The sequence below is a fragment of the Aquila chrysaetos genome, chromosome 6 (genome assembly GCF_900496995.4).
Source record: "Aquila chrysaetos chrysaetos chromosome 6, bAquChr1.4, whole genome shotgun sequence".
NCBI classification, from domain to species: Eukaryota; Metazoa; Chordata; class Aves; order Accipitriformes; family Accipitridae; genus Aquila; species Aquila chrysaetos.
In genome coordinates, this window is record NC_044009.1 from 2,258,911 (window position 1) to 2,273,687 (window position 14,777).

The 14,777-nt window shown below is 43.5% G+C and overlaps 1 protein-coding gene across 3 annotated transcripts in view; it reads right to left on the reverse strand.

Annotated features, from left to right (window-relative positions):
• SKI (SKI proto-oncogene) overlaps nucleotides 1–14,777 on the reverse strand; it is a 148,127-nt gene that overhangs the window by 5,414 nt on the left and 127,936 nt on the right. For 2 of the 3 annotated variants that reach the window (XM_030018919.1, XM_030018920.2), the window contains 5 exons: nucleotides 10,197–10,322; nucleotides 9,599–9,714; nucleotides 7,551–7,825; nucleotides 6,258–6,559; nucleotides 3,392–3,622 (listed from right to left, as the gene is read on the reverse strand). In XM_030018919.1, the coding sequence (XP_029874779.1) occupies nucleotides 3,392–3,622; nucleotides 6,258–6,559; nucleotides 7,551–7,825; nucleotides 9,599–9,714; nucleotides 10,197–10,322 (1,050 nt within the window). Of the gene's footprint in view, nucleotides 1–1,640; nucleotides 2,596–3,391; nucleotides 3,623–6,257; nucleotides 6,560–7,550; nucleotides 7,826–9,598; nucleotides 9,715–10,196; nucleotides 10,323–14,777 lie in introns of those variants that run through there. The other variant, XM_041124160.1, reaches the window with a different exon arrangement.

A 14,777-nucleotide genomic window follows, 5' to 3' on the forward strand; every position in this document is an offset into this window, starting at 1 on the left:
TACAAGCAAAGTTTGCGCAGGCAATTTCCTTTCAGATCTTTTACAGCGGTTATTCACGTGAGCGACAAGAAACAAACTAACTCAGTTGCCTACGTAACAGGCCCACGTCTCAGCTATAGATTAACGTCCAACGAGCTACTGCAGCATCCTCTTGTACAAGAGCCATTGCAGCCTTCGTACTGAACGTAAGCAACTGTAAGGAGGCAAGACGGACAAGGAGGATGTGGAGGTAGGGTGTAGAGGGCAAGGGGATTGTGGATATGGATGAGAGAAAGTTGGGACACAGCGAGTCCTCTGAATGAGCAGAAACTCTCCAAGCAACAGTGAAAATTAGCACCATTTCATCTCCTAAGAAAGCAGCTGGCAGGAATAGGACTGAACAGGTCCTAATATGTAGTAACTTTGGACAGAAATGGACTTAAAGAAATACATGCTCCAAATAGCCTTAGAAGAGCTCACTTGCTGAGATCTAACAGTCTTTTTTCCAACTTACAGCAAGACACGCAGATGGCCTCAGCCTCCCCACAGGCCTCAGTAGTCCATCTTCCTATTTTGTGCTTACTGATAACAAAGGCAGAGAAAAGCCCCACTATTCAAGGGTGGAAACATGAGAAAAACTGCACCCGTTTGAAATACGCAATTTTAGGCCACAAACAGGTAAGATTAGCAGTTATCAAAGAGTGCCATTTAACAAAGGAAAGGAAAACTCGTATGGTTTGGCCTAAAATGAAGGCTAACCCACCACCCCATCCATATTTGGATCTTGGTATCAAGGCAGGAAAAAAGAAAGGCCTAAACCACCCTGATATATTCAATAGGTATTAAGCAGCTAATACTTTAAGCTGACACAAAGACATTTACACCCCTGAATGTGTTGTATTTCCTCTCACGCTTGTCTAATGCTCGTTCTCTCCGACTAAGCCTGTCTAGAGAATTGTGGTTTCCTCAAAAATAATAAGGGATGAACACAACCTAAGTGACAAACTTCCTGTGTGTGCTCCAAATTAAACATAAAAGGGATGTACAAAGCTTTACTTTAAAATTTCTCACATGACTTCAGTTCTTAAGTCATACTGACATCTTGTAAAACTCAGACTTTGAAGTTACTTAAGGTATTTCTCTATTAAGTGCGTGCCATGCAGAAATTGCTGCGGTAGTTGCTAAACGAAGCAACTGTTCCAGACCCTGCGACATTAGTTGCCAGGTGACATTTTGCCCAGGCACAGCACTAAAACAGCTTTCGTGCATTCGGGGCTTAATGAGCGTCCTTACGCCGCGGCACTGCACTCTGGTGCTGTAACGGCAGCCTAAATACATACAACAGGACATTGCAGTTGATACTGCTGCGACTGTGCCATTAGTGGCTTCTATTAGAAAAGACAAAGCGGCAGAATATTCAGCAACGTGAGTTCTTTCTGAGGGGATTTTAGCCTGCCGTATTAGGAAACCTCATTTATTCCCTCCCAGGGAGGGAAATGTGTTAGGAGACTGAAAATCCACATTGTCAAAAACCGTCATGCATATCACAAAGCAAGGGAGGACACACCTGCAGATTCGCAAAGCTCTATTTGGTACATATGGCATCTACTTTTTATCTGTGCTTGCTCTTGCCTTGGTTTTTTTTTTTTTATTTTTTTTTTTTTTTTCCGAGTGGAAGTCGACTGCTGGTAACGCCCAGCACAGCAGCTCTCAATCTGGTTATGTTTAGTCTGGACACCTCTTATCAGTGAGACATCCTGTGATGCTAGAGAGGAAGCCCGCATCATTTCCTGCTTCTGGTCTCCTGGTTAGACGTGTCTCATAGTGGTACAAGCGGACCACTCCCCTTCCCGTTATTGAGAGCCTGGAGTTAGTTGTTAGAAGAATTTCTGATTGCTAGTGCTTTTTCTTCCCCCCCACCCCAGCCCCCTCCTTAAAGTGACCACACCAAATATTGGCAGCTCACGCTTTACGGCATAACAACAGGTTCACGAAGCACGTGTGCTTAACAACATGCCTGGCAGGAAAGTTGCTACAGTGAACACGAAGAGGCCCCTTTAGCTTTTTAATCTATCTCGCAAATGTACGACACCGACGTTGCATTTGCATGTAAGCGCTATATCCCTGCTGTAGGAGTTTTGACTTGGGCAAGTGTGCCCCATTTTTCAGAGCCCTCCTGCTGCTAACGCTTGCTGACCCTTGCCTTCTCATGCGTTTCTGAGCCAGGCTTTTAGCCTGGGAAGCAGTGGTGGGGACAGCGGGTTGGCAGCGGGATATTTAGGTGGGAGCAGGTCAGAACAAGACTCCAGGGGAGGCAGCTGTGGCAAGGAGAGGAGTTAGCCTTAATGAGAGGGGCTGTTTGGGAGCCCCTCTCCGTGGCAGGGTGGAGGGGGTTAACAATGGGTGTGGGACCATGCCCTTTTATAGGAAATGCATTACTGGGCAACTGGGATCATTTTATTGGAGGAAGGGAAAGGCAGGGCATGCAATGGATTCCTCTTCAGGGCTGTTTCTCACGGAAATCCAGGAGGCTGCCATTCTGCTCTCGGCTCAGCCTGTTATGCTGGGTCATTTCAAGGGGCTAGGAACAGTGGATGACCTTGCATTCCACATGCCCTGCAACACCAAGACACAACAAGGCGACTTAAGGATGTGCAGCCTGAGCTCTGGGTTCGCTTGGCTTTGGATGGTTTAAATAAACTTCAGAATCTTTTATTGCAAGAGAATCTGATGCAGAAAGGGCGGGGAGGGATTTTTAGGTGGAAAGCTTAAAGCATACGTGTTGCTTGTAACAACATGTTCCTGCATTCCTAGAACTTTCACTGAGATCTAACTGGAAGTCTTTTCTTAGACCTGCCCATTTGCTGCTCTTGTGCTTCACAACTCCTCTAAACATCACTCCTTCCCAGCACTGCAGTTTGCTTATTGATGGGCCTTGGTTTCTTCTCTTGTCTTAAATAGCCCAGATTTATGGGAACTGATCTCTTCAAGGAAAAATACTATTAGAGAGAGTGGCTCTGCCTAATATTTACAGTACTGAAATGGAGCGCTGTGCATTGGCAGTGCCAACAGGGTATTAGCGGAACTGAAATAATGTCTAGCCTTTGTCTTACTTCTCTGTAAATGGTGATTTTTCAACTGCCAAATGTGCAAAGTTCTAGGCAGAACTGTGGGACTGACAGAGGTGGTTGGAGTGCAGGCAAGTCGGTAACACCTTGCATTAGGACTAGGGTTGTCAATTGACATGACGGGGGCAGAGGCAGTCTATAGATACGAGCTGGACTTGTATCAAATTAGACAAAACAAGGCCACTGGCATTAGAGGACAGACAGACAGACACTTGAACCAACCCTGAAAACTGCAGAAAGAGTAAGCTTACTTGCTATTACAGGTTTCAGTGTTCGGGTCTTACCTGGGCTGAGTACTTGGCCCGGAGCCTGCCTGCTTCACAGCCCTTGTCGCACACCCGGATCTGCCTGGCTTGTTCCAGTTCCCTCTTCAGTCGTATCCGAGACTCATTGGCTTCCTTCATTTTCTTCTCATTCTCAGCTCTCAGACGTTCTATCTCTTTCCTTAAGTTGCGCTTCGCCTCTGTTGCTTCTCTCAGTTTCTCTTTCTTAGCCACTCGTAGGAACTCCAGCTCCTAGAATACGAAAGCAGTTAACTTGTGAGAACTGAGGAGCAGAGACAAAATTAGTGCAAGGAAACAGGACTGTAAAAAGGAAGCGATCCAAACTAAATTCCCACCTTCTGTTGGTAATGACCAAGGCGGCTCACGTCTCAACCTCATTCTGAACTTTGTACAAGCTCTTCTCCTTTAAATCGACACTCAAGATACCCTGAATTCTTGGCTAATAAAAAGCTATACGCTACAGCCACATTTTGCTTTGTCAAGCAAAATAGCTGTGACCATCTGTGACTGAATAAAGATGAACTGCAGTTGGAGAGAGCTACTAGCAATGTGCTCTACACTAGCTCAAAGTTTCAAACAAACCAACTGTAATGCCTGCGCTTTAATTGAAGGCACTGAAGATGCACAACGTTGTGATAAAAGCAATTTGTGAATGCCCTTTGTGTACAGCAAAGCTGAACAAGAAAGTTTACTACTTGCTGAAGAAATCAGCATAAGCAGTTCCCTTTTATCAAGCCCGCAGAAAATCCACTTAAGGCAACTATGAGAAAAACCAAGTTGTGTATCTTCTTTCCAACTCTAGGTGCTTTTGTTTTGCTACAGGTAACTGGTGTGTAGCCCTCAGTCTCCTGGCAACCAGCCAACGGCCTGCTCTGTCACAACATCTGGAAAACTCCAGGCTAAAACCTTAAGCTAAATTGAAACCATGCTTTGCTCTGGAAACTGCCGCTCTCGCTGTCCGGGTTCTTAATAGAAGCCGCTACCTTGAAATCTCAAATCCAAGAGAGAGCCATTAATTGAAGCGGTAATGATAAGGAACCTAAATGGTACAAAGAAAGAAACTCCTAAGCTGTTAAAAAAGCTGTTGTTAAAAGACATGCTCATCTTAAGCACAAAAACGTGGCTCACTAAAGGTTTGTCTCCTAAATGGTTAAATTAGAAAGTAAAGTTCAATTTTTTTTTTTCCCCAGAAGCAGCATTTCCTCTCTGTCACAGTCAAACCCTCACAGCAACGTGTTTCTGTTAAGTAACACTGCAGTCGGGTCATGGGAAATTCACTCTTTTGACAATCTCACTTCCCAGCCAGGCCATTGTTAGCCCAGCCTTGCCTTTGGAAGCGTGCACACATGTACTTTCTCTGTATGTGGAACTGGAAACCCACAGCTGCCCAAACGGAAAATGATGGCCAGATACCCTAGTCCCTCTCGCTCTGACATGTTGCTTGATTTAATGCCTCAACACTCAATTCTGTTTCATTGACTACTTCGTGTAATTCCTGCTTCAAGTACACACTGCGTATTTAGTTTAGATATTTAAAAATTAGCTTTACACATGTATTACTTATAAATATTTACTTCTAAATACATAAAATAAAACATGTATTTACTGGAACACAAGGGAATGAAGTGATTTGCTCAAGGTGACAACGAGCGGTTCAGTTGAAAAGACAGCTCTTGGCCTCCCTTCTCTGGGACCTGGAGCTGCAGCTAGTATGTAACGAGCCATCTTCACGTGAGAGGTACGCAGCACAGAAACTGGCTTGCTATACTGCAGCTCTTGCAGAAACTTTTGTTAAAATTCTAATCGCGATCATATCCACGCACTTAATACCATCTCTCTTTCACCTCCTCCTGCCTGCTAGTAGAACACTTGAATCTACTACTGCGGTTTTGGGGATTGGATTTTTTGGGGGTTTTTTGTTGGTTATTTTTTTTTAAACACAGCAGTCATATTGGACACAAATCACATCTGTGAGCTACTGTCCTTTGTTTCATTCCCCAAAGAAACAAAATGCCCTGTGCCAGCTAACGAGACTGTATACCTGCTTTTGACCAACAGTACAGGTACTGGTTTTCCGTCTCCCCCACTAGATGAAATAAGGCCCTTATTTTACAGTTGGCACCCCAGATGCATCTAATTAATGGATTAATTTTCTAGCTTGGTTACAGCTCCACATACAATACTCGAAGAGGACATGCTCATCTTCTACATTAGCTCTATCTTCCATTTCTATGTACTACTTTTGCCGCAGCTCAAATGAAAAAAAAAAAAAGTTCACCCGCCATTCTGTTCAGCCACTGTGATTTGCTCATGGCCAGTACCTATCTGCAGCTTTTTTTGTCTGACCGCTCTTTCTTTGATATGACCAATGTATCAAGGATTTCCAGAAATAAGGAGCTTCTTCACTGAATGAAGCAGAAAACATTCAGTGAAGCACAGCTAATGGAATGCTTAACAAAGCCCTGTAGTTCAGCTCTTCATCAGAGCTTCAGCCAAGTGTCTCTGTGTCCCAGGAACACTCTCCCTCAGCTGGGCAACGGCAGGATTTTCACAAATTTTTAAAACTACAGATAAAGCCTCCAAAAGGACAGAAACGTTTCTAGTTCAGTGAAATGAAAACAAAATGAACTGTGCTGGACTAGAAGATTTTTTCAGTAATGAAAAGATGTTGATTTTGGTAACCATGGATTTATACCCCAAGGCAAAACCAGGTGGCAAGCTTAAAAATGTAGGAATGGTTCCTGTACACTTCGGTATCCCGGCTGAACTTACAAACAGTACCCCAGCAAAGGCCGTTGCTATTTGGGAAAAATGAGGCAATTCTTTTTAACACGAGACTACCTAAAAAGCTGTCTTTCAACATTACCTGGTGTAGACTGCGTTTGGCTTGCAAGGCAGCATTTAGCTTCTCTTCCTGCTTCACTCTCATTTTAACAACTTCATGGAGGAATTTTTCTTTGGCTTCTTTTGTATCTAGGCCACTGTCCAGGGCCTGCCGTAGGTGCTCCAGCTCAGCTTCCAACCCACTGCTGTGAGAGTCAGAATGTGGCGCAACCTCGTATGAACTGTTGACTGTGACTGGGGCCTGCATCCCAGGTGAGCTCATGTCCTTTGCAGAGCTGGATGAAGTAAAGGATGGGGAGGAGAGCGAGGATAAGGAGGAGGTGACTGAAAAATAGAAACATCGAAAATTAATAAAAAAAAGTCTAAAACTACTGTACCTCAAAATATGCTGAGGCAATTTGTACAGAGGAGATACTCAATATTCAATGGAAAAAAAATGGGAGAAGGAAAATACTCGTTTTATACTTTGATACTTGAAATGTGATGAAAACGCAAACCTGACTGACTGAAGGCACCAACTTACAATTTGCCTGAATTGTGACTTTGGAATTTACGTCACAAACAGTGTTTTCTCCATGGGGTGTGAAGAAACAGATTTCTTCAGGGAAGCCTACATGATCCTGCTGTTTTCAGTGGGCAAAATTTCTTCTTTTTGCACGAACTGCACGCACTGAGTAAGGACCGAACATACTGAGGGCAGCAGCAGAATTATTTAAGTGACATTAATGAGGTGATACCAGTGTCTTCCTTCGTCTTTCGCTGAGAGGCCCGATACCGGAATACTGTTCAAGAACATACTGGCTCTTGATCTCTGCTTTCTGTATTCAACTCCATGGATGCAGTACTGAAAATGTGTGACCACGTTCTTTGTCTGACACAAAATTCCACACTTGCACGTGTGCGCGCTCTGGAATTTTTACGGGCTATTTGTGTGTATCCCACAAAGGCTTTTATAGAAGGCTCTTGATCAGATAGCAAACCATCGGTGTTTATGTGAACACCACATACATTTTGTCCTCTGCACAACATTTACCTGCTTTAATAAAAGACTCTGGGTTAGTGGACACCTGGGGTTCGTTCAGGTGCTTCTTTTCGTCGATGCACGTTCCTCTCCCAGGAAAACACCCCCCCAACTTACATTTCATTCTTGATTTTCATTATTACTTAAGGTTGTATTTTTACATCCTGTTGAGTTATTAGGCTTCCAGAATTATATTTAAAACACAACAGAAGTTGAACAGCTATCTCCTGTGGATTACTGAGGAAAATCCGGCACAAATAAAGCAAAATAAAGGCAGATATAACTGTCACTTACATTCTTCCCTGGTTTCCACTTCAATTTCTGCTTCTGATTCCTTATCCTCTTCAGTGGCAGTAACAGTGGCCGCAACAGCGGCTGCTGCTTCTGGGATAGCTGTGTTCTCTGCAGCAAGTTTTCTTTTCCGCGGCTGGACAGTGCTGCTCAGCGGCTCACTGCTCCGTGATACTACTGTGGCACAGGGGGGGTTGCTCACAATTTTCTGTTGGGCTGGAGGTGCAAGTGCCACATTGGGGGCCACAGCATTTTCAAAGCTTTTGTAGGAGTAAAAACTGTTTTAGAGGGGGAGGCAAAAGGAAGGAGAAAATAGTCATATTCTTGGCTTTAAAATGCTTCCCAATCCATGTGTTACACCGGAACTGCAAAGCACTTACTGGAATGACAGTGAAGTTCCATTGATTTACACCAGCTAAGAATCTGCCCATATATTTGCTTAGCGTTTTGCACTCATTTAAACACGGAGATGATTCATACAGCTAATCTCCACCCAGTTCAGAAGGGACGATATTTGAAGTGCCACATATTCTAAGAGCACCAAAAAGATGAGATCTCCCAGAGTCTAAATATTATAATGATGTTTCCTCATGGTCTTCATGCATTACTGTTTTACCTAACTGCACGGTTTTACTTCTGTCTGTCCACAAATGTTTTATAAACTTGGAAACAGCAATTCCTTAAGAAAGGCTACGGGAGCATATTCTTGTGTATCTCTAGTTTTTGGACACAGCATGCATCTGAGTGCATGTATGTAAAATCACAGTTAAAAAAACCAACAAACCTATGTTAAAGGACAGTAATATTGTAACGTCAAATACATAGAATTTTACAAAAAACGTAGCAAAGACTGCCTTTGCAACATCATTCAGCATCTACCACATGATGAATCTTCAGTTACATGTTAAAATTTCTCCTGAACCTGTTGAAGGTGGGTTTTTTCCCCCAAGACTTAAACTGGCCAAATTTCTCACAGGGATACCAAGGGCATACTCTTACACCAGTTTAGCCCTTCTCTCCATACCTAATTTAAAAGCCTCTTTAAAAGCAAGGATATATGCCAGTAGGCTTTTTTTTTCCTCTCTTTTTTTTTTTTTTTTTTTTTTTAAAAATCAATCCCCACAGCTTCTAAGAAACTTGTTCATAAGGGCAGCAAAATATGTTCTCCGTAACGCTCCCTAAAACCACCTGGCCACTTTAGTCAAACTTTCCAAAGAAATCACTACCCTTAGGCAGAAATCTGGCACAAAGATTTTTCAGACGGAACGGTTCCAGTCTGGCAAAGGAATGTAAAATTGCCCTGACACTTTCGGTTCTAACTGTGACACCAGTAGTCCCACCTATTATGGGTGGTGACTCATTCTTGTACCGGTTTAATTACGTTCCTATCCAAGAGCAGAATCTGGCCTACAGCATCAGCTTTCTGAAGGGTCTTACAAGCTGAGGAGTCTTCCGCAGGCTCTCCTGCCCAGTGTGCTCTACCACGACCCCTCCAGGACCACTGGCCATCAAGAGGGAACGGGGTAGCCTGTGCTGTCCGTTCAGTCCTTCATCTTCCTTTGGTATTGTCAACAGAGGAGGTAGCATGCAGCTGTGTTGGCAACATGCTGACCGGCCAGTGTTACAGAGCTGCTGCAGTCACCAATTGGCAGTTGCCTGGAAATAGCTGGCTGGTCCCTGACCACCTGCCCCTAAGAGAGGAACTCAGTCGTCCTTTAAACAGTGAAGCCCGAGAACTTCTGATGACTGTACCCCAAAATGATCATAAGTTCATAGAGGCAGCCTTCATTTCAGACTTTTATGGCATGTTTCACCTAAGAAAACCTGTTTAATGAATGCACAAAATATCAATACTTTTTTTTGTTTCCCTTCTGCGAATTAAAACACTGCAGCTGCAAATGCTTTTTAATCTGATACTAGTGGCCTGACTGACTGACTGAATTACAAAGCCACCAGTTAACAGTGCAAGGGAACAAACATAAAGCAACTTGCTGTCAAACAGATCTCCAAGGCTGCTAACCCCATTCTCCCTTCAGTTCACGTCTCCTTACCTGTCTCGGATCAATGCGGGAAGATGGGTTGAGAGCTCTTTCTCATTTGCTGATACAGCAGGGGACCAGGGCCGGAAAGCTGAGAGACGCTGACGGGGATGGACACAGCCAATACTCTGGGAAGGAGGGGAAAGGAAAATAAGTGAATACGAGCAATGGAGTGCTAGCGATGCTTTTCAGTACACTTTCTGTTATCTCTAAATCTACTCCCCCACTGGCCAGGACCTACTTACTTAGTAGATTCCACTGGAAGAGGTGAACTGTACTAATGTAAAACCTCATGGTTTTTCTTTGCCAATAAGTTATATGTAGTTTGCAGAGGCCACAAAAGGCTCCTGAGTCTTGCAGGATTCTTGTACCTCAAAGGCATGAAGGAATTGCTTACTTCATTGTCACAATCAAAGTCAGTGAACACTGGAAGACGGCAAGGAAACTGGGAGGACTGTATAGCTCAATGTTTACTAGGAAAAGGGTAGAAATGTTACTAATTTAGAAAACCTGGGCAAGTTCTTTCTCTCGTTTTCTCTTCTGGTTTCAGTAGAGTGATGCTATATGCTAATTTGATCTCTCTTTTGATTACAAAATATTCAGCAGTCACCTTGTTAGATGAACTGGATAAGGACCGTAACCAACTGGACTGTTTTTCCTTCTCAGTAGAAGCTGGAGATTGGGAAGCAGAGTCATCTATTTTGGGCTTTTTGGAAGCAGGAGGATCTGAAGGGACCTGAAACAAAGACAGGCAGGAAAAATCAAAGACAGAATTACTCATTTTGCAATCAGCAAAATTTTGTGTTTAAAAGAAAAGACAGACTGGGTTTTTTTTTCTGCTTTTTTAAACCTAAGGACAAACAAAGGAGTGGAAACAAGGGACAGACACAAACTATGACATAATGGGGCTTCATTCCTTCATTTAAAATACTCCGACAAAGCGTAGATGGTGCAGGAGTATAGGCAGTAATACAAGTGAGACATTCGCACCATGTTGCAGAGAACCATCGGCCTTTTATTATTTTTGTATGCAGAAAGGTAAGGTTTAATGTGGTTGCTGAACTGGAAAGATTATTTTAAATGAGAACAGAACAGACTTTGTTATTCTGTTTGCAGTGGTTGTTATGCCGATGACTTCACTACCCCACAGCTGCAGTGGATTCTGGGGGTGCTGCCAAGAGCTGCTTTGCCTTTTCCACAAGTGGCTCAGCTTGGCCCATAAATCATCCTCAAGCATAAGAAAGCCCTTTGGCAAGCAAAACCCCTTTCCTTCAACACTGTGAAGGAATAAAATTCCTATAGTCCCAGCGTGGCTTGCAAAAAAATTGGTAACTACTGGTTTAACTGGTGCACTGGGGATACCAGCTTGAAGGCTTGCCAGTACAAACACATCCATCAGCAGGGAGGGAGAAGGTTCTGGACCTTATGCTGCATCATGACTAGAAATAATAAGAGAAACATACCACCTCAGTTTCTATTCTCCCCCCCCCCCCCCCCCCAATTCCAAACTCTCTACCTTTCCATATTCCCATTCAACCTGGTTCTAAGTAACGTGGCAGAACCATGCTGCAATAACTAGTAATCGCTCGTATTTGCATTAAATTTTTTCATCCTTACACCTTGCTGTGATTTTTGTGGGCAAACAAGTATTTATACAGGTGTGTCTGTAAAACACACGCATGGCAACATTTTGAGAGCCTGAAATGCTTCAAAACCAGGTCTATTTGCCAACGAAAGAAAGGCTCTTACTTGCCAATGTCTTGTGTTCTGAAAATCTGTCCCCTTCAAGGCATCTTAAATTGGCAACTTAGAGACTGCTTCTCCAAATGATTATTCACTCCTGAAAATTGTGATCTAAATGACTTCACCTGAAGAGTCCACGAGGAACTGAAAGCAGTACCGTTAAAATGCACTCCTCCAGACTCCCGACTGACTTCCAGGCAAACCCAACAGCTATGTAACTAGAGCAATGCCATCCCTTTTGCACACCTTAATTAAGAGGAAATTATGACCTCATGTCCATGAACAGCCTACTACTTTCATGGAAGCAGGGCAGTAGTGTGGAACTATGGCTCAAGCCGATGACTATCTAGCTAATGCCAGTTCATCTGGCAGCATGCACCACTCTTACCACTTCTACAGCCCAGTGCGCATAGTAACGTAATCAAACCAAGTCTGGAGGTTTTAGTAAAACATTCCTTGGCACTCTGGAGCTTGGGGCAGCCTTCCATATGTAGCAGATGAAGAAGAATGACATGGGTGTGTATATGTGTAACCCCCAGTACAAAATTAGCCCGTGCCAGTGCCAAATGCCAGCTTCAATGGATTTGCAGAGGATTCTTTCGGCACAGCTTCAGGCTTCCCTAGGGCTGACTCTTGTAGAGGCGATGGCGTGGTCCCTCCCATCTAACTCAACTAAGAAAAGGCATTTCTAAACACTTTTTGTAGAAAACGCAGGACAATGCATTGGAAAAGATTTGTTTTTGCTTTCAGAGATGCTGTCTGTGCAGAATTAGTGACAGCATTAGAAAGGTATTTGGCAAGTGACTACTGATCCCAACCCTATCCACTGGGGATGGTGAGCTGTGTGGGGAGGGGAACTTGGGGTGGAGGGTGGGGAGGAAGGGGGGCTTGGAATGAAAAAGGCAACAGGTGGCAAGACTCAGCATGGAAACCCGTTCCTCCCCCCGACCATCCGCGCTCTGCTGTCTGCAGAACATTCTGTTCAGGCAGGCGTGGAGATGGCCATCCTGGGCCCGGTTTCCCCTCCGCCGCACTCCTCACACAGCCAGAGTGGGATCAGTACCACGGGTCACGCGTAAAAACAATCAGCTTCGGGAAAAGGAGAGCAAGTGTCAGGTTTTAGAAGGGTTGGAGGACAGATATTTCAATAGAACAAGCTCATTTGCATTTTTAAAGAAATTGTGTCTCATCTCCAGCTTTCTCCACTGTCCCCCTTCTTTCCCCTTTAAATCAAGGCTGACACCAACGATCAGGAGGGCTCTGAGCACACAACATTTCAGTGGACCTGGGAAATGATGCTTAACCTTTTGTTGCCAGGAGCCAGTATTGATCTGCTAGAAAAAAACCCAGCAGTAAACAAGGTGTGTGCATGGAGGAAAACCAGGTTTGCCTTCCCCACAGAGAGATGGAAATGGAGTGAAAAAAAGGGGAGACAAAAGCAGGTGCTAAGGGCGGCATGCAGATTTTTCTAACTTCAAGTCATCTCCCGTCACAGGACTCTTCAGTATTCCTAACAAGCTCGTGCTGTCTAATGTGGTAAAGCACTTCAGCTGGACTCAAAAAAGGACTGCTGCCAACGTAATTCTTGAACTGCTGTGATCACCTCCGCCAGTCTTCTTTCCATCCACTATCCCATTTTGTTTACACAGATCATCTGCTGGTTGAGGCAGGAACTGCCTCTCGGTACATGCTTTAAAAAAACCCACCATGCCTTCAGGTTCCATTTTAACAATGGAAAAATGTAATAGTTCTAGTAGTTTCCCACCTGGTCTATGAAATACTGAGGCACTACACGTTGCTATTAGTCAAGAAACGGAGGTTCATCTCTGAAATTCATGAAACGGAAGGTTTCTGACTACAACCTGTAGTCATTTGATTAGATTTTTGCTCTTGTGTATTTCTATCTGCTTGGACATCCCGCTGAAAACACTTTTGTACCCCTCCACAGAAATACTGTGGCTGTGTCATGAACTCATAAAAAATTCCATCTATAAATATCCAAAGCAGGTCAGTAATGTACTGTACTGCACTTCTCTTGTTTTGTGCAGCCTTCTGACGCTGAAAGAGGCAGAAGCAAATTTGCTCACAACTATAGGAAGATACTTACATGTGGAACAAGACTAGGTACTGAACACAAAATCGTCGCTTCATATGACTCACTGATTACATCCCACTCTAGGACAGATTCCAGGCAACAACATACCCCACTCTGACACTTCCATCCCAGCCACAGCAGCCAGCAAACCTTGGTATTGGCTCAAATATGGATGATTTTATTTCATTTTCTCTCTTTGCCAAATAATGAAACATACAAAGTTGCAAAAGAAATACTGAAAATCTGATGTAACTTTTTTGCCATTTTCATGAACGACTTACGAAAAACTTGAACCCAAACCCTAGAAGACTGAAATAAATATTTCCTTATTTCCTATTCAGTTTTTCTTCCATTGCAGGCAACTTAACAATTTGTTGTCAAATGGGCTTTGCGCTGGGCAAAGCGATTTATTAATAAACATTTTCTCCAATCCACAGATGTAAGAAACTTCATGATACAAAGTGGGCCCAGAAATGCTACGTGAACCATTTACTTAAGCTTTTGGACTGTTGTTTTCTGAAGCAATTAATTTTTGAGGAAAAACCGATACAGAAAGATTTATAAAGCTACCAAAAAAAGATTTCAAAAGTACATTCCAAAGGGAAATTTGGGCATGTGAACTTTAATGTCAGCCATTTTAAGGCAAACTGAAATTACACGGCCCAATTTGGCCTCTAGCCAACCAGGGCCACATTTGACATGTCAGATCAAATTTTCTACTTCAATTAAGTATTACAGTAACAAACCATGAGACCAGTAGAAAGAATTTTTGACCCTCTCCTCCTCAAAAAGACAAGCCTTCCCCAGTGCTCTGTACCATGAACAGAACCAGCAGTCCAAGCAGTACCAGATCAGCACGATACATCAACGTTACTTTTCGTTGCAACATAGAATGGAAAACGCACCCAGAAAAAATTCTTAAATTTTAAGATTTGGGAGTGCTCACGAATATGATTCTTGGTGCCCGAGGATCTACCAAAATACATTTCCTGAAGCAATTCACCTTCTTTTCCCTACCTTATTTCCAACACCAGGACACTGGGCTGAGTAGATGACTTTTGCTCTCTCCTCATTCTTTGCTCCGCTGCACCAAACAATGACTCCTGTATCTTCACGACACTCTGTGATGTGAGCAGCTATCCACTAGGGGATAAGCTAAGACCACTACAAACACGACAGCACTCCCTTTTGGAAGGACAGAACACTAGTACAGGCCAAATCCTGCAAAATGGTAAAGTCAATGGAACTGCAACTGGTCTTACACAATTGACAGTCTAGGCCTACGTAAAGGCATGTATTGCGTGCGCTTCCGTCTTGTGTAAAAAACCAGCCAGCGCTACTGAACAGGGCTAA